This window comes from Gallinula chloropus (assembly GCF_964237585.1).
Source record: "Gallinula chloropus genome assembly, chromosome: 3".
NCBI classification, from domain to species: Eukaryota; Metazoa; Chordata; class Aves; order Gruiformes; family Rallidae; genus Gallinula; species Gallinula chloropus.
This window is the reverse complement of record NC_140087.1, coordinates 63,900,306-63,923,995: the sequence shown is the minus strand read 5'-3', so window position 1 is coordinate 63,923,995 and position 23,690 is coordinate 63,900,306. Positions and strand designations below refer to the sequence as shown.

The 23,690-nt window shown below is 41.8% G+C and overlaps 1 protein-coding gene across 1 annotated transcript; it reads right to left on the bottom strand.

Annotated features, from left to right (window-relative positions):
- Positions 1–23,298, bottom strand: RRP15 (ribosomal RNA processing 15 homolog). The gene is made up of 5 exons (XM_084261282.1): positions 23,184–23,298; positions 19,616–19,890; positions 17,691–17,788; positions 16,665–16,866; positions 1–746 (listed from the first exon to the last, which is right to left on the bottom strand). The coding sequence occupies exons 1-5, from the start codon at positions 23,245–23,247 to the stop codon at positions 594–596; spliced, it is 792 nt and encodes a 263-aa protein (XP_084117408.1). The 5' UTR covers positions 23,248–23,298; the 3' UTR covers positions 1–593.
- Positions 23,299–23,690: the final 392 nt, after the last annotated feature.

The following is a 23,690-nucleotide window of genomic DNA, read 5'->3' as shown; positions in this document are numbered from 1 at the left end:
AAGCCTCTCTTTTTACAGTTATGTTTCCAGAGTTGTCTCCAATCAAACTAATGCTCCAAAACCAGAACTATCACATTAATGGTTACATTTCTTTATTATCTACAAACCCTTTCCTGGACAAAGTAGTAAAGACTCTATAGGAGTCCGATAACTTTACAAGGTGACGGTATTTCTGTGTTTATTGTAAGCCATTTCTGTTGCGAATTGCTAACAATTTTTCAAAGTACAACGCTGATTTGGAAATGCAGGCACACTAATACATCAATTGCCATGACTAATGTATAAACTTTTAATGACCTTGGCAAAATCTTTCTTTCATTGGGCAGGTGCCACTATTTTGACTGTACAAAATGTTTTGGAAATATGTTGAAAATTATACATGTTTTGGAAAATATTTCAGGATTTCAGTATAGCAAATGAAGCTATATTAAATAAAAGTTTGGCATGGAGGACAAAACACTCCAAAGTTGTGCAAGTCTCTCTTTTTCCCCCAAAAAAGAGACATCCTCCAAGTGTCACACATTCACAGAATGCTGACTTTTTATCCGAAGTTAAGAAGATAAAACGTTATCTTGAATCGCTTTCGGTTTCATTCAGTCACTCTCATCATCTTGTTTCAGACCACCTCCTTCTTCTGTATTGCCTTCTTCATCGCTTTCCTTGTCCCAGTCTTTCATAGATGCTCCCATCATGAAGTCATCACGAAGTATATTCCATTCTGGCCCCTCTTCAGACTTCACTTCACCCTGAGGGGTTGAGAGGAGAAGAAAAGGCAACAGCAGATGATGAGATGAATGTGAAAGGCAGTAAAAGATGTAAGTTCTTCATGCAATCAAACTAATACCTCTCACACTCAATACTATTTGCATCAGCAAACCTACCAAGGGTAGCTCTTTGTGCAATCCATACGCAGAAATATGCAGGACAACCATGTATGACACAATACCAATCAGCAAACTTGGTTTTAGCCAACCAATAATAGAAATATGGAAACAAAACAGTTACATCTCATGGATGAAGCAGTCAACCCTGGGCATGACTTCCTTTATTAAAATATGTCTTAGCAATCAGAATGGATTCATGATATCATTTATTAACCTCCAGGTGCTGCTTCATTAGAACATTGGTACATTTCTAATGCACAAATATAGATTTAACACACCCTCCCCCCATTTTAATATTTAACATATTCTGCTATACATGAACCAAATCCCCTTTATGTGGATTACCACCTCACTACCTGGGCTTGTCACGTGGTGCAAAGCTGCCTCTAAATGAGGCAACAGTTGATCTGCACTCAGCAAGCCAACACCACCTTATTCCAAATTTTCTACCTCTTAAAAGTGGACAAACGGAGGCCACACTACATGGACTGGTGAATAATAAAAGTAACCAGAGCGTGAGTTTTAAGTTCGCACTGAAAACTGTGCTTCGTTGCAGCTCTTGAGCAGTGCAACAGCCCCATCCTGTGGCAACAGTTTTAAAGAACAGCTTGAAGCTATTACAGAAGGAAAAATACTAAAAGAATTTCAGTGGTTCAAGCCTTAGTAGGAAAATACTTCTGGGGAGCAACGTGGCTCAGTGTTCAGCAGGCATCCAAAAAATTGTCCAACCAGAGTGGAATCAGGGGCGCTGAAAACAGTAATTCACTTTTGCAGGGTCTTTGAAACAAACAAAGTTAATACAGGCATCTCTGGTGAGCTTTTCCTGTTCCCCTACTGGAAAGGGCAGACCTCAACTGACTCACACCCGTTTAAACACTTACCACCTCCTGATTACCATACAGTGGGTGGGGGTCACCTCTTACAGCACCCTCTGCAGATGCAACTTTGCCCACTAGATGCAAACCCTGTAGTAAATGTCTAATCACTAGAGACGGGTTCATGCCTCTGTGTCTAGGATTATGCGATCCACAAAACTATAGCATATTTAAACTGATGCCTACTCAACCTTTGGAGAGCAGCACAAAGAATGTAATAGCAGGAGAAAGGAGAAATTGAAAAATGCGGGTTCATTACTGCAAATCTAACACATATTATACCAACAGAAGTTATCTGAGTGCAAAATAATCTGCCAAACAAGGTATGTACTTTTCTTTTTTTTAAACTGGTAACAAAAGCAGAAGTGCTAAATGGGACTTATCCAGTTCTTTTTGAAAGGTTACTCTCACAAAAATAGGATGTCTTAACATTTCCTCCCCAAAAGGCATCTCCCTAGGGCAAAGATCAGAAAAAGAGAAACTCTAGAGCTGTTCCTCACTTTGTGAGGTTTTTTTGTCTTCCCAGACGCTGTCATTAATGCCTACTGCTAAGAGTAACCCCCCAACTTCTACCAGAACAGGGTAAAAGTAGCTTATCCCTCCCCCATCCCAACTACGTTTCAATTGGTTTCTATGTTTGCCTTTGCATAGTAGAGAAAGGTCAAAAAGATTAAAAAAGCCATCAAGCTTTTTCTTTTTTAATCTCAGACTTATAACTCACTTTGTAATTGATGCTACAGAATAAAATTTTAAATGTCTAAATGGAAAAAACATCCCACCTTCCTTACCAATTTCAAGTCTCTTGCTTTCTTTCCCCAATAATAATAAAACCAACAGATTAAATTATTAATTTGCACAGAACAGGGTTGTTAAAAATTAACCAGAAAGAGTAGATTGTGTGCAATGACAGTGAAAGGCTTAGGGTTTGAAAAGCTCAATGCTCAAATTCATCACAAGCTACTATTCAGCAACCATTAGCCCTTCTTTCTGGCTATGTCAAGTGAACAACAGGACAAAACCAGGACATCAACAAAAGAGCGATGCTGATCCTCCATAGCATTACCCGCTATATAGGGCACCAGAAAGGTTTGAATAGTTTTACATCAAGCCCTAAGGAGAAAGACAGAGTTAGCACATCCATGCCTCAAAGATGAGGATTAAATGTGTGAAAGCAAATAGTTAATCAATTTTAAGCATGATCCCAAGTGAAGAAAGCCCCTTGTTTAGTATCTTCATTCCTAACTCATTTACTGCTCTATTTTCCCCTTAGAATAAAAACTTCCCAAATCTATCAAAAAACATTTCTGGAGTCTTAAGAAAATATGCAGCAAGGCTATTTGTATAATTAACAATCAGTTCAACTGTAACATCACTTCCAAACTCGCTTTATGTAAGAATGTTAATACACTTTGGTTTTCAATGCCATAATCTAGTTTAATCTTAATAAAACAAAACTGATTCTTGGCACGTGGAAAATAAACCAGTCTGCATTCTATACAACCGCTTTTGGACTTCCAGTCAGCTGTTCATCCACATCTCCCACATTTCACTACAACACAAGTCTCCTTTGAACATCCCCAAACCAAACAGAGCAGGCTACATAAACATTAGTGTGCAATGCTACACAGAGCGAGGATCCTTCCACAAAGCTAGGAGTGAAAAATTCTGGTGTCGCTCCTCCTGCTGCTTTTTACACATAACAACTTGAATGGGTTTGGTTTTTGCCCTAAGGTGTGGAAACCTACATCAAAAGCAGCTAGTAAAGTATCTCAGGAGTCACTGGTACATGATGATGCACTTGTTACCCTGGGCTGAAATAAGACAGACTGAAATGCACACCAGGGTTACTCTAGCACAGATATTTATTTGCTGGGACAGACTAACAGTCCAGTTGAAAAAAGATCATATAAATAAACCAAACATCATCTTGGCTGCTTAGTGAGCTAAAGATGTGATAGCTCAGGTGGCACAAATCTGCACAAGTAGGCAGTGGGGACATACTGCCCAAACTAATTTTGGTTTGAAGACATGTCCTGGTGCTGATTTTAGAAGGTAAGATGAACTGGAATTCTTAGCCAAGCCCTAATAAAGCCACCTACCCATCAAACATCAAAGCTTACATCTGTCAGCTAGAACAAACAGCTGTCCCTTGTGTGATCTGGGCTTGAATTACCTCCTGGATGCTTTTGGAGAAACTGGTCTATGAAAGGCCCATGGCATCATCAGTAGCAGCTGTATGACCGAGATAAAGTTTAGAAATCTCCCTATTTTGGTTAATTTCTTTTCCCCTGCAAAACTTCAGAGCTACATAACTGACTCTTGATAAATGACATCACAGCAAGTTATCTTCTACTAAAACCTGCCAAACTCAACACTGGAATCATGGCAGACTGCACTGCCACTTCTGAAGCTGTCAGAAGCAGCAGGAGGATACTTGTAACTGCACATAGCTGCTCCAGTCTGCAAACCAGTGCCATAGCTCAAAGGCTGCCTCCTTTGAAAGCTTAAAAGGAATTCAGTTACGTTTGAATCACAGGACATTGTTGTTTTAATCTGCTGCTTTACTGGCACAGCAATACCCTGAAACCAGAGCAGGGAAGTTTGCCAGAGCTTTTCAAGCCCCTACATATAAGCAGATCAAAGTCCTATAATGCTTATTGGTAAGTAATGGCATTAGAACATATGTCCCAAAAATCAGAGCACACAGATCAAAGACTGCATTTCCCTCTGCCTTCCACCACATCATGTCACTTGACCATACCCCAGTTTCTGCACCTGCAAAACAGCAAGCATACCTGCATCACTGCAGAGATCACCCTATGGGCAGCATCCCAAAGACCCTAACTGCAGAGTATCAACAAATGAACTTTTTCAGACCTAGGAATTAGGAGCAGCACAATGGGCCCCCATGCCTTTCCTCCGCGTACAACGTGAAATGCCAGAGCTTGCAGAGGCATCTCTTCTTACCATCACATACAATAAATGTTTATTTGTACCTGTCAGGGAAGGAATTTCTAACACAAATATCTCTCAAGCAACAGCTTTGAGCCCTGAGAAAACAATTCTAACATGTCTAATTAATTTGAACTGCCTCCCCAGGTTCCTCTGTTTTGCTGAATACAAACATCTAAGACCTTGAAATACAGGGAGGCTTTTGTCATTGTGAAGAAGTTATAAGTGTAGCTGCAAGAATGTATTCTCACATACATCTGACGATTACCTTCCCTGCCAGCCTGCATTTTGCTCTGACTGCTGCTACTCCGTTTCTCATCCCCAAGTGAGTAGGTTTAAATGTAGCTCAAAAATAAAAAAAATCAAACCCAGCTCAGGCATACACTGAAGTGTGTTAAGCCTCAACTAAAAAGAAAAAAAAGTATTTGGTAGAAGGGGAAGGAAATGGAAAGCAAACACCACCAGCAAAAATCTTTTTTCCCTTGATTTGTTTTTAGGAATATCCAAGCTCAAAGGCTAAGAAAATAAATTCCCTCTATGCTAGGAAGAAATAAAGCTGCAGCTCAAGTACCTGAAGCAGTAACAGAAAAGAAAACGTAACGATTTTTAACCTAAACATGATACTTGTGCTTAATCTTCAGCACTGCTTGAAACTATCTAATTTGAATTATACTGAGCTCTTGACTGTAAGAAAGGTTCTGTGCACACCTGATCCCAAACAGATAAAACCCCCCTACACCCAAGAACTGAGAATACACCCTGTACTGCTACCATCTTCAACTTTTGAGCTGAAGTCGCACAGCAGCTCACTTTAGTAAGCAGTTTCAAGCTTGCAGAACACACAAGCTGCACGACAGAAGGGCCTGCTGCTGCAGTATAATTCTGCACACTCATTTATTCCTTTGGGCAAGAGTCATTCAATACCCCCTTGCATCCTCTCTTTGAATTAGACATGAGCGACTGGACTGAACTAAACTACCTTAGTGTATCTGAAGTGACACTGCACTGCGGATACCAACTGTGGTACAAGAGATTTAGATTTACTCAGACCACAAGCTCTCCTGTGCACACCGGAATCTGCATTGGCATTTCTAGTACATAAATCTAAGAACAAAATGGGGTTTTGAGTATGTTTTGAAACCCGGTGTTCCTGTTCAAGCTTCTCTGCAAGTAACACACTGGAATTATTACTACAAAACACAACAAATACTGATTTTCCTTTTGAGCACAGCCAGAAGACCACCCAGAGCTTAATGACCTGCATGAGGAATCTCCCCATGCTTATATCCACTCCGTGGGTTTACTACAACTGGGGATGTGTGAATGAGAAGGAATGCTTGAGGTTGGCACAGAGAGGCTTAAACATGCCCCAACCTAAGGGAGGTCAGAACTGAACTACAGAATTTCTAAAAACAAGCATTCATCTGGACTTAAGTAAAGAAAAATCATTAGCATCAATATTAAATACTCAGTTGCGAAGAAGAGTCATGGAAAAAGCTTATGAGAGGACAGATTTCCTTAGCCTTAGTTCATCACAAACCTCATAAATCAGTATTTGTGTCAGAAAAAGCAAAAATATTTAAAGAATTCAAGTGTAACACAGGGCCGTTGTGCACACAGGCTGCTCTGGAACTCCTCAACCCATGCTGCGCTCCAGCTCCGACGGCAGCCAGCTTGGAAATCCTTCCACTGCATAAGGAATTTTACCCTGTGCTGCTGCAAGACAATGTCTGGCCATAGTGGCACCGAGGTTCCTTCTATATGTTTTAATGACATGAACAGCAAGGGCATGCTATGTTCAGAAGCTACTCACAGCAGAGAAGACCTCATCAAATACGACTTACCTGAAAATAAGCCTCACCTAGTAAAACAACATTATAGTTAAGTTACAACACAGCTATAAGCCGTTACCTTTACTCATACTAACAATTCCATTGGGAAATATATTTTTCAATTTTTAACTCGTTCTGTAAAATGCAAGGCAAAACAACACGTCGTTAATATCAAACGGTCTTCCCAACTACTGGGCCAAAACCTTTTCCTCAGAAGAAAAGAATGCCCCTAGGCAAGCATTTTTAAGTAGCTAATGGTTATTTACTGCCTCAAACCATACTGTAAGTTACAGAGAAGATACCTGGAACAGAAAAGTAACACACTGCCTGTACTAGGTTACCATGGAACACATCAGGACGGAAAGATTCTAGTGAACTTTTTCAGTCTGCCACCACTGATCATTTTCTGTCATTTGTTTTTTTCCTCCTGTAAAAATAAAACTGCTTCATTATTCTTATCTATCTGCTTTTGCCTTCACATCTGCAATGCCCATTTACCAGCAGTTATACTACTGACCATGAAATTGCTGCCTACTGTACCGGCCACTACCACCTCCATATTCACCTGCGACTCCTACCCTTTCTCTATCTGAAAGTCTCCAAACAACTTTCATGTTTCATCTACTTGAATGATAGGATCCTGAGAGCAAAGACTGCACAGCACCTAAATCGATTAATTCTTGATATAAAGACCCAACGAGTACTGGCTGAAAACAATGCGTGACCAAGATTTTTTTAAAGCAACATCTTATTACTTGCACTGCTTATCAGACAAAAAAACCATGTGTAGCAAGTTGTGGTATATTCAAAGTATTTGATTCACAATTCTGACTTGGAAAAGACATCAGAAAGAAAAGCTTTTCATGCTAGCTAGTCACGAGCCTCAAGTAACAAGTTCACTAAATACTAATAATTTTGCACCAAAAAGCCCATTGGTTTGTTTACTGAGAATAAACCTGGATGGGCAATTCCTTACCAGCTTCTGTTGTTATACCCAAGGAAAATAATGAACTGAGATTTTTTTTTGTTTGGATGGGATTCAAAATAAAGGAAGAAAGAACTTGAGGTACCCCGCATTTCAACCTTTAAAGAAAGGCTTCTATCTGTCAACTGGTCATACATTTCTTAATGTATATTTGCTGTAGTAATGAAGACATCATGGACTTTAAGGACCATCCTAAACATTATCCAGATCCACAACAACCGTGTTGCAAGTTGCACGGTTCCCAAAACAGCAAGCTCTATCTGGAAAATAAGCAGATACAGCAAGAGGGTCTAGTAAAAAGCATCCGGTCAAGACTTAGGCCTTCTACTGCCATCCCTCAAAAGTTAAATACAAATGTCTTTAAACAGTCTGCTTTATCTAAACTTGTTATGTACTGAGAAAAGCGTTTTCAAGTCACAAGTGTCTTTCACAAATGGGTACCCTAAGTTTTAAGCAGGTTTTTATAAAAGCCCTAGCATAGTAAGGAGGTAGGCAGGCTCACGGCTTTTTGGAGCATTTTTGGATCCTTTTATTAGAATAAATTAGGAGCTTGCAGATTTTTGAATAATCTAAATGCGACTCAGTTTAATTTCTGACAAATGATGCTGAAATCGTCCATTATTTTTCATTACGATTCAGCAAGAGGTGTACGACAGCGAGTCCCAAAAGGCTGTCTCAACAACAAAGGCTACAGTAACAACCAAGTCCTTCACTTTCAGCACTTAAGAAGTTATCCCACAGACCGCTGATGAGGAGGAAGTGGGGCTAATAAAATACCTCCTCTTTTGACTCAGAATTTCCACTCACATTTGAGTTTTGAAACAAATAAAGGGAATACAAAAAACTATAAGGCAGAAGGGGGAGAGAAAAACCTCCACAGAGAAGTAGCTTTTGTGTACTAAATGTGAAATACTGATGTTTTTATGAGTCTTAAGCAGCTTTTCTGGCTAAACCTCCCCTACCCTCTTTGCCCGTGTTCTTACTTAAATGGCTTTTGCAATATATCCTAAATGTTTGCAAAACCAAAGTTTCTTTGACTTTACATTCCTGAGTTTTCCCTGACACCACTGGGGGTGAGTGGCAAACTCATTAAGCAACAGCCATCAATGCTCCCAGGCTGCTTTCTAAAGGTAGTTTAAACCTTAAGAGAGGCTGTGTAAACTGCCTGCAATCCCAATCACTTATCCCAGCCACCTGACACACTTTCTCTGTAATTTTGGTCCTTCTACCTCTTTCTGCACTTCTGTATAGGTTTTCCACAATGCTTGCAGATGGAGAAGAAATGACACAGACTGCATGCAGAACACTGACCAGGGGTTCAGCAACAAATGGAAAAGAGGCCAGACCTTCACATGAAAACAGCTTCAGTATCATTAGTAATAACAGCAGGTTTTTTAAAAGTGTATTTTCTAAGCTTTCAGTAAGTTTCAGAAGCACTCATTAAAAACTGGCCAGATTTTCCAATAGAAGGAAGAATACTGAATTTGATGACCCTTTCACCAGTGGAAGTGGTTTCAACTCACCACTCCTGAAGTCTACCAAGATAAACAGATGAGTGGGCGCCTGCAGAGGTCATTTATACTACACATCTGCTAGTTCAACACCCTGGAAACGAGAACATTTCATACCTTAATAAAACTTCAAAGGGAACAACTTTTCAAGATAATAGAAAATGCTTAGATGAGGGAAGCAAACTGGTTCAGATAGACAAGCTCCAACCCATATTTCTTACTTCCAGGGAACATTTTTTTAGAAAACTTTGTGAAATGTTCAGCTATATTCTTCTCTAAGTGCATTGCCCTGTCTATAAGAGCTACAAACAAAGCCATAAAAGCAGCTCTCTACTTCTAAGGCTTCCAACTCGATTTACCAGATAAAAGCCTAACAGGATTTGATTTTTTTGCTCTTTGTATACTTACAGGAAGATCAAAAGAAGATGTATACCACAAGTTTTTCAAATGTGGTTGCTTTAGACATAGTTTTACTAAAAAAAAAAAAAAAAGGGCCTTGAAACATCATCTGGGAAAACAACACCATCCCAGTATCCTGTGCACTAATAATCAAACAGCAAGGCAAGTTAGTCTCAAATACGACAGAGGGAGCTGCCTCAACATTGCCTGACATTTCAATCACAAGTCCCTGTTCATATTCACTTACAAAATTTGCCAAACTTCGACTGCTTCAGGCTGAATGCTTTTGTGATCTTCCAAGTAAAAATCATCCCTCTTCACAAAAAGATGAACTTAAAGCATTTGGTCTGTATCTCTAAGGAAGAGAGACTTCCTACACACATCTATTAAAACCTTGCAACATTCATTCTTTTGAACTTAACTGATTTTTAAGGACTTATTTTGAAGCTGGGAACTGTCTTTGGCTATCCTCATGAACATCTTCCCTGATCTAGCCAAGTTCTAAACATCTGGAGGACTGCCCTCCCCAAACCTGAGGTCATCACCTCAGTAGATATGATAGGCATTTAGTATCCAAATTCCTTTAAAATATCTGTCCTCACTGATCACCTACTACCCACATCTTCGAAGACAGCGGGAAACCAGACCATGCACAACTCATGATGACAACAAACAGAACTTTGTTGTCATGACTGCTCTCACATTAGGCACCAGGACACCGGGCTGCATCCCCTCAGGTAGAAGGGAAAAGAATTTGTCAGGAACAAAATGTGGAGATTAAATTTGTATTTAAATACATATTTAAATACTGACAAAGACCTATGTACCCATGTTAACACAGATGTGTGTTAACAGTTTGTGGTGGTTTAGCGCTGGCTGGAGGCCAGATGCCCACCAAAGTCAGTCTATTACTCCCCTTCTTAGTTGGACAGGGGAGAAAATATATATTAAGAGGCTCTGGAGACAAGATAAGGACAGGGAGAGATCATTCTGTCAGCAATGACATGGGCTTAAAAATGACATGATCTTAAAACACTTTCCTCCCACCACTCCCTTCTTAGCAGAATTTAGTCAGGATTTTGCTTCCTTCTTCTCCCCCCATTCACAGTTACAGGGGGTCAGGGACTGGGGAAGATGGGGTTCTCACTAGCACATTCCCTCCACCTTCTAAGCAGTCTTCCCTGCAACCATGATCTTGCTCCCTTCTTCCCCTTGCTCGCAGTACAGGGGGGCAGGGACTGGGAAAAAATGGGGTTCTCGGTTACTTCTTCATGAGCTGTTTTCCTCTTTCAGATCTTAAACCACCTCTAACCTCCCCCCCAGCTCCCTTCTTAGCAGACTTCACTCTAGTCGTGATTTCACTCCCTTCTTCCCCCTGATCACAGCACAGGGGGGCAGGGACTGGGAGATGGGGGCTTCAGTCAGTCCCTTGCAAGTTGGTTTCCTTCTCAGCCGGTGGATGGGGGGGGTTGGGCATTCATTCCACACCCTCCTCCTACTGCACTGTGGGGTCTCACCCACAGGAAATAGTCCTTCACGAACTTCTCCGACGTGAATCCTTTCCCACAGGGCTTTATCTCTTCATCACAATGTCTCTCAGTTCCAGTCCTCCACGGGATTCCAAGCCTCCCCCCAGCAAACCTGTTCCAATGCAAATATTTCTCTCTCATCTCTGTGTCTCTGATTCTCCTCATGGCTGCAAGTGCTGACAGGGGCTTGTTCCAACGTAGGGTCACCGTGTCTTCTCTATGTCTCCACCTGCTCTATCCAGGATGGAGCCCATCCACGGGCTGCAGGTGAGGGTCTCGGCCTTTTCCATGGGTTTCTCCACGGGCTGCAGGGGCATCTTTCTCTCCGGCACCTGGGCCGCCTCCTCCCCTGCCCTGTTCCAGCCTTGGTGTCTGCACAGCTCGTTACATCTTCTCACTCCCTTCTCCGGTGGCAAAATGCAGCTGCTTCCGGGTTGTTTTCTCCTCTATGTGATTCTCAGAGGCGCTTCACTATCTCTCGGGCCGCGACTTTGGCCTTGAATTGCTCGTTGTTTATAGTTTAGGCTGGCAGAAAACTGTAACTGCTGCTTAAAGAAACCATCTCAGCAGCACAGCCTCACAAAACTGCAACAGTTACAGCAACAGATAGAGAAGTGAGCTTGTACATCTTAATAACCTAACCCTGCTGATGACTCAAACTCCCTACACCAATACATTTTCCTGAAAACAGATTTAAAGTAAAAATGTCACCATCAAGCAACGTCTAATATTGCACAACAACCCTTTACCTTAATGAACATAAGGAATTTAGGATATAGCAAACTGATGGCAGGCTGCACCATAAGGATAAAAATTAGAACACAGCAATGTAGTCACAAACCTTTTGTGACAAACAAAAAAAACTACACTGAAAGCACCAGCAATAAACATAAATGAGGCGACCTTCAGAAAAGTATACACACATTTGGGAAAAACAGATACGAATGCACAACTTACAAAGGGATCCAAATTGAAAGCTTCTTTGCATGGGATGGGAAGACATTTATTAAAACTGGGAGAACACTTCTACTCTGACTGCAGCTGAACTGAATTAATACTTGGCTGCTCCCTCAAATCTGCTGGACTACAAGCACGCCCAGTTACTCCTTCAATTAGTTCTGTAAAACCAGCACACAACAGCTGTAGTAATAAACTTCTGCTACCCTGAAATGTCATTAGTACCTAAAGAAAAAAGATTTTGTTTGAGAGATATTACTAATTTTCTAGAAATGGTCTTCACCTATGCTTCAGAAATAAACTATTTCCCAGAGCTAGTTGCAGCAACTGTTCAGACTACTGTCCCTCCAAACTGGCATACAGATGAAAAAGATCTCCCCCCACACACACACTTCTGCACTGTGGAAAAAAGCAAAACAACATGCCAGTGATCAGTACTTACACAGCTGCAAGAAGGCGGCAGCAGTCACTCTCACAGGTTTTAAACAGATATAACCTTTAAGCTGGAAAGCACATATATAACCTCACCTAACTTGAGAAATGAAAGTTCCCATGCCACTTCTTGTGTCCCAGCAAGAACAGCTAAGTGGGAAGCCTAATGGTACTCCTGCCCTTGAACAATCTTCAAACTACTGCTCTAAATTAAAATATTTATGAACATTAAAAAGCTTATGAACAAAAGAAAAATCTATAACAAACCTGACTGTAATCACTATGTTTACAAATTAATACCAAACACTAGGAACATTTCTAAAATACACTTCAAGCAGGAGGGACTTTTCTGAAAAGTATTTTATTTCAAGTCCCATATGACCAATGGCTGATATGAAATAGCACTTGTATTCTTTTTCTGCTCATCTTCCTTCCCATCAATAAATTATTTTAGAACAGGTACTATTTTGAGACCAACACACCAATTTTTTTCAGATGCTGTCATGACATAGGAAGCAAACTGTACCTCCAAATTACCTTGCAGAATTTGGATCACGTTACAAAAGACAATAAGGAAATCCTGCTCCCTTCCACCACTGAAACACTCTGTAGTAGATGTGATATAAGAAAACATACTAGTTGAAGCAAATGTCATTGATTCGGAAAACCATGCCATAAAGCCCCAAAATTCAAAGTTGATGCGTGCAGGTTATGCTTGCCACAAAGAACATCTGTAATTTTCATGCCAGTTACTTACACATCACTAGAAAATGCTTTAGAACCCAGAAACGCTTTACAAGGAGTAGCAAAAATGATGAGAGAAGTCAAGGCAAGAGCTTCTGGTACTGAACTACTCTGTTGTAATTGACATGCAGCAAGGGAGAAGAGTTGAGGCTGCTCTAGGAACACTGACTCAGAATTTATTTTTCTCTTACAATTAAGGTTTTAAGACCTTATCTAATTTACTACACCAGCCAACAAGTCTGTGCAACTTTTAAGAGATCAGAAATTTAAGTCAAGCCTGGAAGCAAAGGTACACCCCTAATCCATAATCCTAAAAGCACAGAGAAATTTGTCAAAGGCCTGTAGAAAATAAAGTATTCCTGCAAGGAGTCCTTCACTGCCACTACCTACTTCTGTATCTGTTCCATAGGCACAAAGATGACTTCAGCTGCCAGCGCTGGAAAGACAGCACCTCTCACACGTACCTTTTTTTAAACCTGTAGTTTAATAATGTTTCACACAGTAAGTATCCTACAGGTAGGAAACTGCGAGATACAAGCAATACATATTGAAATGAAAATCTTGTGTTGTATAAGATTGAAAGCTCCTGTACCTCCCAACAGATGCTTACCAAGATGTAAAAAAATCCCACAAAAGCAACAAGCAAGCAGGATTATTTTAAATTTTTTTTAAAGAAAATTATTACATTTTCCTCCCACATGCAAGGCTTTTAGGTAAGTTGCTGATGGGAGGGAAATGAGATGATCTTACCCAGAGGCAGGCATAATGTACAGCACCTTGGAAAAAATATTACACAAGTCAGCTGGCTGAAAGAGGCTTAAGAAATACCTTGATAAACAGCTAATGATATGAAAGGCAAAGCTTTTGGCACCAGCTCAGAAAAATAATTACTCCCATCTGGGCACACAAGACCCAAAGAATGGCTACAGTTTCACATGGCACAGGAAAATTCTCACAGCCTTGCAGTCTTTCTTTCCACAGCTACGTTGGGTGGGTGCTCACCAAGTAGCGTTCAGGCCAACAGCTAGAAGTGTACAAGACCACAAACAATGCTCTCCCAGGGAAGAGGTTACCTGTCCTTCCCATCAGTGTAGGAAGCTGATGAAAACAGAGAACAGACATTCTGAAGTGGTTGTGCTACCATGAAATGCCACTGCTACAGATGGGCCTGTACAAAGTGTTCCATTAATTTTTCTCACACATACATGTACCTGACTAGATAAGTCTGCCACAACAGTGCTCTGTAAGGGGTTTCTTCAACAACCTTGATATGTGCAAGAAACCACCATTTTTTTTAAGGCAGCAGCAAACCTTGCATACCAAAACCCACTGTGGTTAAGAAAAAGCATTTACCCATTCTCAGAAATATAGTCCTTACATAGTACAAGTCTTGAGTCAAGAAAGGTTTGCTGTCACTGGGAAAACTTTATTCTGCTATTTTTCTTGCTGACTGCTTGTTTTATGTGGGTGGGGTAGTGTTTTTATTGTTCTGGACTGCATTTTAATTGATGGCAGAGTGCCTGGAGTTTGGGATTGGCATCTCTTCCATTGTTTTTGTTGAGACAAATAAATACATTTTCCCCCTCCTTTTAAAAAATTAAATACACACCATACTCTCACTTGCTAAAAACAAAGCAGGCTGCTACAAAAAAAACCACAAAACAAACAAAAGATTTCAGATGGCAAAAGCAATCTACCAAACTCCTGCTGCAAGGAATTCACCACCCAAAAGCCTCATTCCTGCTTCCAACCCTCTAAAAAAGCCAAAACCGCCCCAAGACACACACACACACACACACACACAAAGAGATGCAACAAAGGCCAACAATACTGTTTAGTGGCTACATGTAACTCTGAAGAAGAGACTGAAGATTAGATTTTGGCATCAACCTCAAGCATCAACTACGAGGATGTGAGCCTGCTGAACAGGTAAGATATGTTCTCAAGGAAAAAAAAACCCAGCTTGAAAATGAGTTATCAAAGAGTTTGGTTCAGTACTGAATGGAGTCACTGAAGCAAATTCAACAAGGGAAAGAGTGGTCTATGAAGCAGACACAGCTATTAAGAAAATGCCATCAAAAAACATCAACACCCCTCCCAACAAAAATCCCAAACCTAACAGTGTAGCCATATATTAATGCAAAACTTCAAAATGTAAACTTTTCTCAAAAGCACTGTGAAAGCAGCACCTATATTAAAACACAAACCCAACACTAACCAGCCAGAATCTAAAGCACTTGGATAGAAACATGCTGTTACCGATGCTGCTAAAATAACATTTTTCATAGTATAAAAAGGTTTGCTGTGTTTTCTGACAGTAATTAGAATGTTGCCCTGTTACAATGTGACACAAAGAAAAACAAGTCCTAGTTTTTGCTTAGCTATGGATTCAATGCCTCCCACAATAGCAGTGGCACTGCTATCGCTAGGATGTTCTGCTGTTCCAGGGGACATGAATTAAAAAAACCAAAATAACCACACATATGTATGCACACACACCCCCTCCCCAAATAAGCAGGCTGGAATTATTTAAAGAGAAAGAAAGTGTCAGCACCAAGCTAAATTGTTCTCATTATCCAAAACATTTTAAAAAATACTTTAATATTACACTTGCATGAAAATTGTATGAGCTCTTTATGCCAGGCAGTGTTTCAGCATGTTCCCCAAGTGCACACAAACAAAAAACATATGACAAACTGTTGTCTCCCAACTGATTAAAGTATTTCTTCCTGGCACAGAAAAGCACTTCATTAACTGCTGTGAGTCTGGGCCAACAAAGTATTCCATCCACTACCAAGCACAAAGTTCAAACCTGAACACAAATACGCTTCAAAACGTGCAGCTTCTGAAATACCAGAAAGATTATGTTTGAGTAACTTGTTTTCAACCCCGAGCTACTTGCTGAGTTGAAAGAACCGATACGACTTGGACGAGCCCAACTACACCGTCTCTCTTGAGTGTGTTTGGAAGAAATGGAACATGTTAAAATCCTTCTTCCCAAAGCATCATGATAGCAATAAAGCCACATCAGCCTAACACACACAGAGAATTAGGGAAGGAAAACCCTACATATGTTTAAAATATCCCAGTTTCTATCTGTTGCAGTATTCACTTGTATGACAAAACCCTTCGGTTCCAGATACCACAAACGTTGAAAGCAAGCATTTCAAGCACCCACAACTAGTTCAGTCTAATAATATGTGTATTATTCTTCACTGATGAAGAGCATCAGTGCCTTTCCAAATGTCACAACCCAGTAAAATCCAGCAGTTTGCTCTACAGCTTGTACAAAACTCAAGATAAAATCCAATTTTGCCTTTTTTTTTGATACACAGCTAATAAAGTTATTTGTACACAAGGCTTGATGTCTTACCCAGAAGAACTTCCAGCATTTTGTGCCTCGATACTCAAAAGACAGGGTGTAAAACAAGCTAAGAGCTGCTTGCTCCTTTACTACATATTCTCAAAAGACCCCAGGCACTCAACGACAGTTGTTCTGAAAAGCAGGCCCATTAACAGACCGCAGTCATACTGGAAAGGTACCCTGTACCCTGTAAATCCTACCTGTTTACTTTTTGCAGCCTTTCCAGAAGAGTTTTTGCTTCCTTTAGCACCCTCCATGTTTCTTAAAACATTGATGAAATCTTTCTTGGAAACAGATGACAGCAGTTTAGCACGCTGCCTGTCAGAGCTCCCGGCTTTCTTCACCTTCTCATCAACGTTCTTCTGATGTGTTTTGACAGCATTAAATAATTGTACAACACCTCTGGGATGGGGAAAAAAACAAACAAAACAAAGGTTTTAACTCAAGTTCCCTTAACAGAAATGGACCCTAATCAGAACAGATGATTGATAGCTTCTAGCTCCCCTAAAATGTCTACTCAGAACCTCAATTCAGTTAAGTAACAATTACTAAAAAGTAAGAGACTTCAAATTTTCACTTTTCCTTTACAATTATCTCTATGAACCAGCAACCAAAAAATCCACAGCTAACTAATCAGACCCTGACATACACACAATAACATTGCACTGAGATCAGAGTACGTGCATGTTTCATCCCCAAAAGCATGTTACTTGTCCTACAATCAGCTATTAAATTTCTCAGTCAAGACCTCAAGAGCAGCTGAAGCAGGGACACAAGGCAGAGGAATGAGTAAGGAGACTGCTATAGACAGCACATCAAGGTGTTCAAATAGTTCCGCAACACCAAGCTACCGCAACGCAGAACAGGCGACTGGACTTAACAGCCGTGGATCTGGCAAATCCTCTGCGGAGCAGGAAAAGCAGAGTAGTAGAAACAACTGTTCTGCATTTTTAAAGCATTAAATAAACAAGATGAGGGGACCTAACAAAGCACTTCTGTTAAACAAGCATTATATTCCCATCTAAATTTTCACTCTTTCATAAAGCTTCTGAAATCTTTTGTTTAACTTGACAGTGTACAATGCAGACCTGTATATAAATCACACGGCTCCTGCTAGTCACTTCTTACAGACTTCAATCTGATTTGAAACAGATTACCTGCACAGGCCTTTCCTTCCCCTTTTCAATATACAGATATTTAAGGAAGGCATTCAGAAAAACTCTTACCTCGTGGCAATTCTCTGAAGATTTCTTTCTGTGTCTCGGTCTTTAACAACATCTGGCTTCACTCGGCACATCATTTCCCACTCCCGCTTTTTATCGAGCTGTGTTATAAATATTGTTATGTGGAACAACATGGAGCATTTGAAAATGCAGCCTGTGCTAACAGAGTATATAGTAGGAGGGGAAAAAAACCATCCACAAAGCTCAGTTTGGTTTGAGGGTAAGGAGCACTCCAGTACAAGGCTGGACAACAGGTCTGATGCAAGTGTCTTACACTGACACACCAGGGGACAAAGACCAGAGTCACCTGACTTCAACAAAAACTAGTAAAGATTCACACAAGAGAAATGCCTCTGGCTCAAGAGAAGCAAAAGGAGCCTAAAAATACTCAAATGCTTTCACACTCTGGACAAGGAAATTATTCAAAGAAAGCTTTCAACTCCAAGACTTCACAAGCTGATCACAGAGAAATTTATGTATAATGAAACCCCAAGTCTATCAAGCCAGTCATGCTGCACTTTGAGCCTTGGGAATTTGACTTTTCCACTGAATTAATCCCAGCATAGTTTGTGGCTGACAGCAGCACACAGCAAAGACTACAATGGGCAGAACCCAAGCACCAAGAACGCCAAGTGTACAATGGAGAACAACTCCTGTGCACAGCGCTGATTTGTGTCCTTGAGGCAAAACCAAACAGATCCACTTGCTTGTTAACAGAGGCTGCACCAACACAAGCTTCATTTCTGCTACAATAAGAGAACACTATTTCCCCAGCCCCTACTTCATGAGTAAGGTACAGAAGGGTTTGTTTGGTTTTATAACTTTTAACAATTTAGCAGTGATGTTGCAATAATTATGTTATATGCAAGAAGTCTTTAATGGAATTTCAGAGTCCTTACCTTTATAATTCCGGGCAGACTACTATGAATTTGTGAGTTTATGACCACATTCTGATCAAAAGAACTGCCCTATTTTACCTTCCATCAGCATGAAGTTATAAGTCAGACTGTTCTCAAATTTGTCTCAAGGTAAACAAGTCAGTTTGGGGACCTGCAGCCCACCTCTGCTTTGCAGTACTCCCACATGTATGCTAGATAAGAACGAGTATTCAGAACAAGCAAAACTAAGCAGATGCCATGAAGCTTTCTGTATTTCAAAGGCAGGCCATAGCCTAACCACAACATGTCCCAGACTGTCAGGACGACAACTTGGATATCTGACTGAAACAGAACTAGTAGGATGAGACATTAGAACTATTAATGTGTTTTTGGCCTGAAGGTAAATCAATCACAGCCTGGAATTAAAAGTTCCACTAAAGACATGAAAACAAATGACTTGATTGCCAACATAGTTTTGTTTTCCTCGTAACAGCTTCAAAAACAGAAGCAATTTAGGGCATGGACACTGTGCTCTACCAGGAAAATCGAGGGGAACAACCAACCATTCACAACCACATGAACGATTACTGCAATTTCAACCTAGAGGCCTTTGATTTCAGAAGTTGCAGCAAAATTTAAATGAAAGCAATTTTCTTCTCCCCCTCTTCCACTTTTGATGAGATAGAACTATTTCAACTCATAATGCTGACAAAGTGAATTACACTCTAAATTAACAACAGCAATTAGAAAACTAAGCTTAAAAGCTGCTGCTTTCACCCTTGCAACAACAAAACCACTTTAAACTGACAGAGTAGAACAGTCCTGCTGCCAAAGATCAGCCTGCCTGATGGCCCAGAAAAAGCAGTAAGAAAAAAAAGCCCTTAAAAAACAGCAGAACATTATGAAAGGTAAAAAACCCGAAGCTACTTGCGATCACTGAGATTCCAAAACTGAGTCAGTTTCAGAGCACTAATTCGAACCCCTGGTGAAAGGATGTTGTTTGTATTCCCACCTGACTGTGACTGCATGACAAAATATTCTACTTCTCACCTTCATCCTTTTCTCCAGCCTTTCTTGTTTTTCTTTTTCTCTCTCCTTCTCCATTTTTTTATTCTTGGCCAAGATGGTAGACCTATTCTGTGGAATCTTTTTGTTGAGCACTTTTGCCATGGCATCTGCCCAGCCAACACTTGGGCCAGCTTTGGAGCTTTCTGTCTCTTCAACCATGTGGCCAAGGGTTGGTGTTTCATCTTCATCATCACCATCCATGGCTTCACTTCCTGAAGAGTAGCTGTCTTCTGGAAGTCCCGAGTTTATTGCTGAATCTAAGAGTTAAAAATAAAAAAAAAAAAAAAAAGAGAGAGTATCAGGTGTTCTGTTACCTGAGTTTAGGGCCAGGTACTGCTTAATGTTATAATTAATTCCTCAAGGGGACATATACTACCCTAATTAATTTATTAGAAAGTATCCAGTGCAAGTTCTTGCTCATCTCAGCAATGATTTAAAGTGATTTAAGAGGTTGGGTAAAAAGGGAAAAGACAGCCTTGGAAATTTCTTAATAGATGAATAAAAATTTTTATGCCCAGGAAGATTGGGGGTGGGGGGGTGTAGGGTGTGGTTGTGTGTTACATAAAATACAACATTTTCTAGTTCAAAAAATGCAAGTTACAAGCGCATTTGCACACGGATGTACAGACGCATATACATGCACCCCTACATACGAACTGCAACAGTGACACCTAGTGCTTCGGTGCATTAAATCTGGGGGCGACCACACGCATTTCTCCCAGGAAAGCAAAATCTGCTCGAGGAAAACAAAAACACCCCCGTCAAATCCACGATGACCCGCGCGAGATGACCGCAGAGGGGAGGACGCTTGGTGAAAGGAAGAGTCGAGTCAGCTGGCACGTAGCCTGACAGAAACTAGAGGCACTGAGAGCTTTTCTGGTAGGAGTAACTGCTCAAGCTGTTGATATGCAAATACAGCTCCCCCAAACTGAAGTTTCCTTACCCTATGCCCCCTTTGAAACAACTTAAAAAAAAGGGGGGGAATTGAAGTTGAAACACTGAAGTTGGGAACCAAGACACAGCACGACAGGAGAGAAGAGCCAACCAGAGAGCAAATCAAACACATGAGGAATCTGCCACTTCCCTCAACAGTCATCTCAGAGGGTCAAAGAGCAAAACCAAAGACTTTAGTAGTGTGGATAATCAACTAGAATGAAGCAGGCTGCAACTTTAGGGTGTGTCAAAATGCGTTGGGTTACTTCAGAGGACCCACTTTATGATGTAATCAAAGGCAGAGCATACAAGTGTCCTGCCACTATTAACCATTCCACTACTAACTGTGCCAGCCAAAACCTTAAAATTAATTATGTTATATACAAGTTTCAAGGCCACAAATCAAATGCTGGACAGAGGGGGGCTGGTTTCTGACACCCGGCCCACTGGCAAGGGGATAAATCTCCACCTACTCAGAGATACCAGATGACTGCTTTCACACATCTACCACTCTCATTCTATTTAAAAATCACAGTGTTAAGTACTACCCAGCCAAGTGCTTTACTTTGTAAGCACTACTATATCCTGGGAATTACCTTTATCAACCACATCATTAAGAGAATGATGAGTCAGGGCTGCTTCACAAGGTGTTTTCCATAAAACCATGCAGACAGCTATTAATGACATTCCTTACTAATCAATTGCACATTTAGTTATTTAAATGTAAGCACAGACTCTGTTGCCAGACTCTTCACTCTGCCATCTCTATATGCCTTTTTGAACCAGCAAAACACCCCAATGTAGCAGTGCTGTCCAATTTAATACAAAGTGTCTAATGCCCAGGCGTACTTAGAGGATCAGAGAACATTTAGTTATCATCATGGAAAAAAGCAAGATTATATGTTTACATCAAAAAAGTAATAAATAAATAAATAAATAATTACTAAGTGCTTGTGCATTACCTGTATCAGTATGATTTTTACTACCACCAAGGTAAACACAGTGCTGTGCCATGCTCCATGCAGGTTAAATTATGGGGTGCTTTTTTCCAACAATGCTTACTACAAATGGGAAATTTAGAAGTGGTAAATTTGTTCAATACATTCAGGAACTACTACCAAAGGCATCCTTTCCATGGTATCAGTATGTCCACATATCCCAATTTCCAAAGTTATAAAAAAGAATCAAGTCATTGCATGTAAAGAGGTAGGTGCATTACCACATCCTGCCTCTCACATCTAATACAATCTGTCAAGTTTTCACCCCTATGCCTTGCCCATGCCAGAATACTGCTATCCAGTCTATACACAAGTATGTAACCCTTACTTGTGACATTATAGATCCACAAAGTCTAAGAGACACCAGAAGTCCAGAAATGCATTCTACTCACTGCTTAGGACCAACTTCCAAAGTCAACATAAAAAACCAGATCACACTTATAGAGGAAAATTCAAAAGCATGTTCGAGGCTCCTAATTTGCCCGTAAAACAAGATAATGCCAACAATATTTTGCTTTCAACAATTACAGAAAGGCAAACAAGGCTTTAACAATCATTCACGATTTATAGTATGTCATAGGATCTGTCAACTGCATGAGATAAAACAGAGTTATTTTAGAGTAATTTAAACTAGATTAAATCTATCAGAAGTAGGGCCTAGGGCTTTGATCTGAATAGGAGAGACTGAAGCCTGTCATAGATTTACTATAAAGAAGCACTAGTTGTGTATGTGAGAAACAGAAGTACACATCGCATTGCCCCAACTCCGGCAGTGTTCAAGGCCAGGCTGGATGAGGCTTTGGGCAACCTGGGCTAGTGGAGGGTGTCCCTGCCCATGACAGGGAGCTTGAAAATAGATGGGCCCTTCCAACCCAAGCCAAGTCCAATTACACTACATAATTAAGACGGGATCACAAGCAGTTCCGTATACCCTCCCCAGACAGGAAGGAAGGGGCAGGAATGAGCGGAGAAACACGTGTAAAGGATGGAGTAAGAGAGTGTTTTCACTGCCCAATTTGGCGTGTCCCGCGGGTTTCCTTCAGCTCAGGGAGTGGATCCCCGTCTCAGACAGACAGAAGCAGACACACAGCCCATCACTCCCTCGAGCTCACCAAGCTCTACCCCATCGCTCCTCCCTGCCCGCCCAAAAGAGGCAGCCCAGGAACACACGGCAGAGAAAGTTATTTTGGTGGAGCTAGGGACAAGCAAGCCTCCGGCGTTACCCGGCGGGTAAGACAGAGGAAAAACCGACCGCGCAGGGAGGCACGGGTCGCTGGGCAGGGGTAGGCACGACCCCAGGGAAAGCCACCCTCACGGAACCCCGCTGCCTTCACCTCACGGACAAGGGTCTTAGGTAAACAGGTGGGCCGGGGCCTAAGCTCCAGCCGCTGCCCCGCGACAACCGGCTCCAACCCTCGGTACGGGCTCCGGAGGAGGTAAGGAGGGACCCGGGCCCACCGGCGAGCTCGGACGGTGCAGAGAGGAGCAGCCGACGGGGTCGGAGGCGGCGCACGGTGGAAGCCGGGAAGGCCTTAGAAGCCCGTCCGAGCAGAGAGGAACCCAGCCCCCTTCCCGCTCCCACCCCTCCCCACTCCCTCCCGGGAAGCGGCGCCCGTTACCACTGTCCGCCTCCTCGAACGCCACAACCCCGCATCCACGTGGGCCCGCACCGGCTGCCGCCATGTTCCCCCCGGTCCTCTCAGTTTCGTCTTCCGGGCCGGCCCCCACGCCACGAACCTGCGTCCCGGCTCCAAAGGTTCCGGGCAGGCGAGCGGCTGCTTCCGGGGTGGGCCGCAGGCCTGAAGAGGCGCCTGGGTATCTCGGCGAAGCCGCCGGGGCTAGACACGGCTTTTTTTTATACTGAACGGGCGATAGAAATAACAAAGTAAACGAAGCGGAAAGGGCAGCCAGGGTAGCTTCTCCCCCTCGGGCTCTGGGTCGCTGCCCTTCCCAGCAGCAGGCAAAACCCGGCCAGACCCCGAGGTCCTCCCCTCCTCGGGATGTTGCGGCCTTCAGAGTCATCGTCCTGGGGTCACCACCACCCAGGCGCCGATGCATGGCCTGGCGCTTCCCGGCGTCGGGAAAGCCCGTCTCAGCCGCAGCGTACAACCCGGGAAGGCTCAGGC

Coding starts and splice junctions, on each gene's coding strand:
- RRP15 (XM_084261282.1), bottom strand. CDS start 23,247: ATGGCGGCAGCCGGTGCGGGCCCACGTGGATGCGGGGTTGTGGCGTTC. Junction 16,867..17,690: donor CTTCAGAGAATTGCCACGAG/GTAAGAGTTTTT, acceptor TCCCCATCCCAG/AGGTGTTGTACAATTATTTA. Junction 747..16,664: donor AGGCTGCAAAAAGTAAACAG/GTAGGATTTACA, acceptor TCAACCCCTCAG/GGTGAAGTGAAGTCTGAAGA.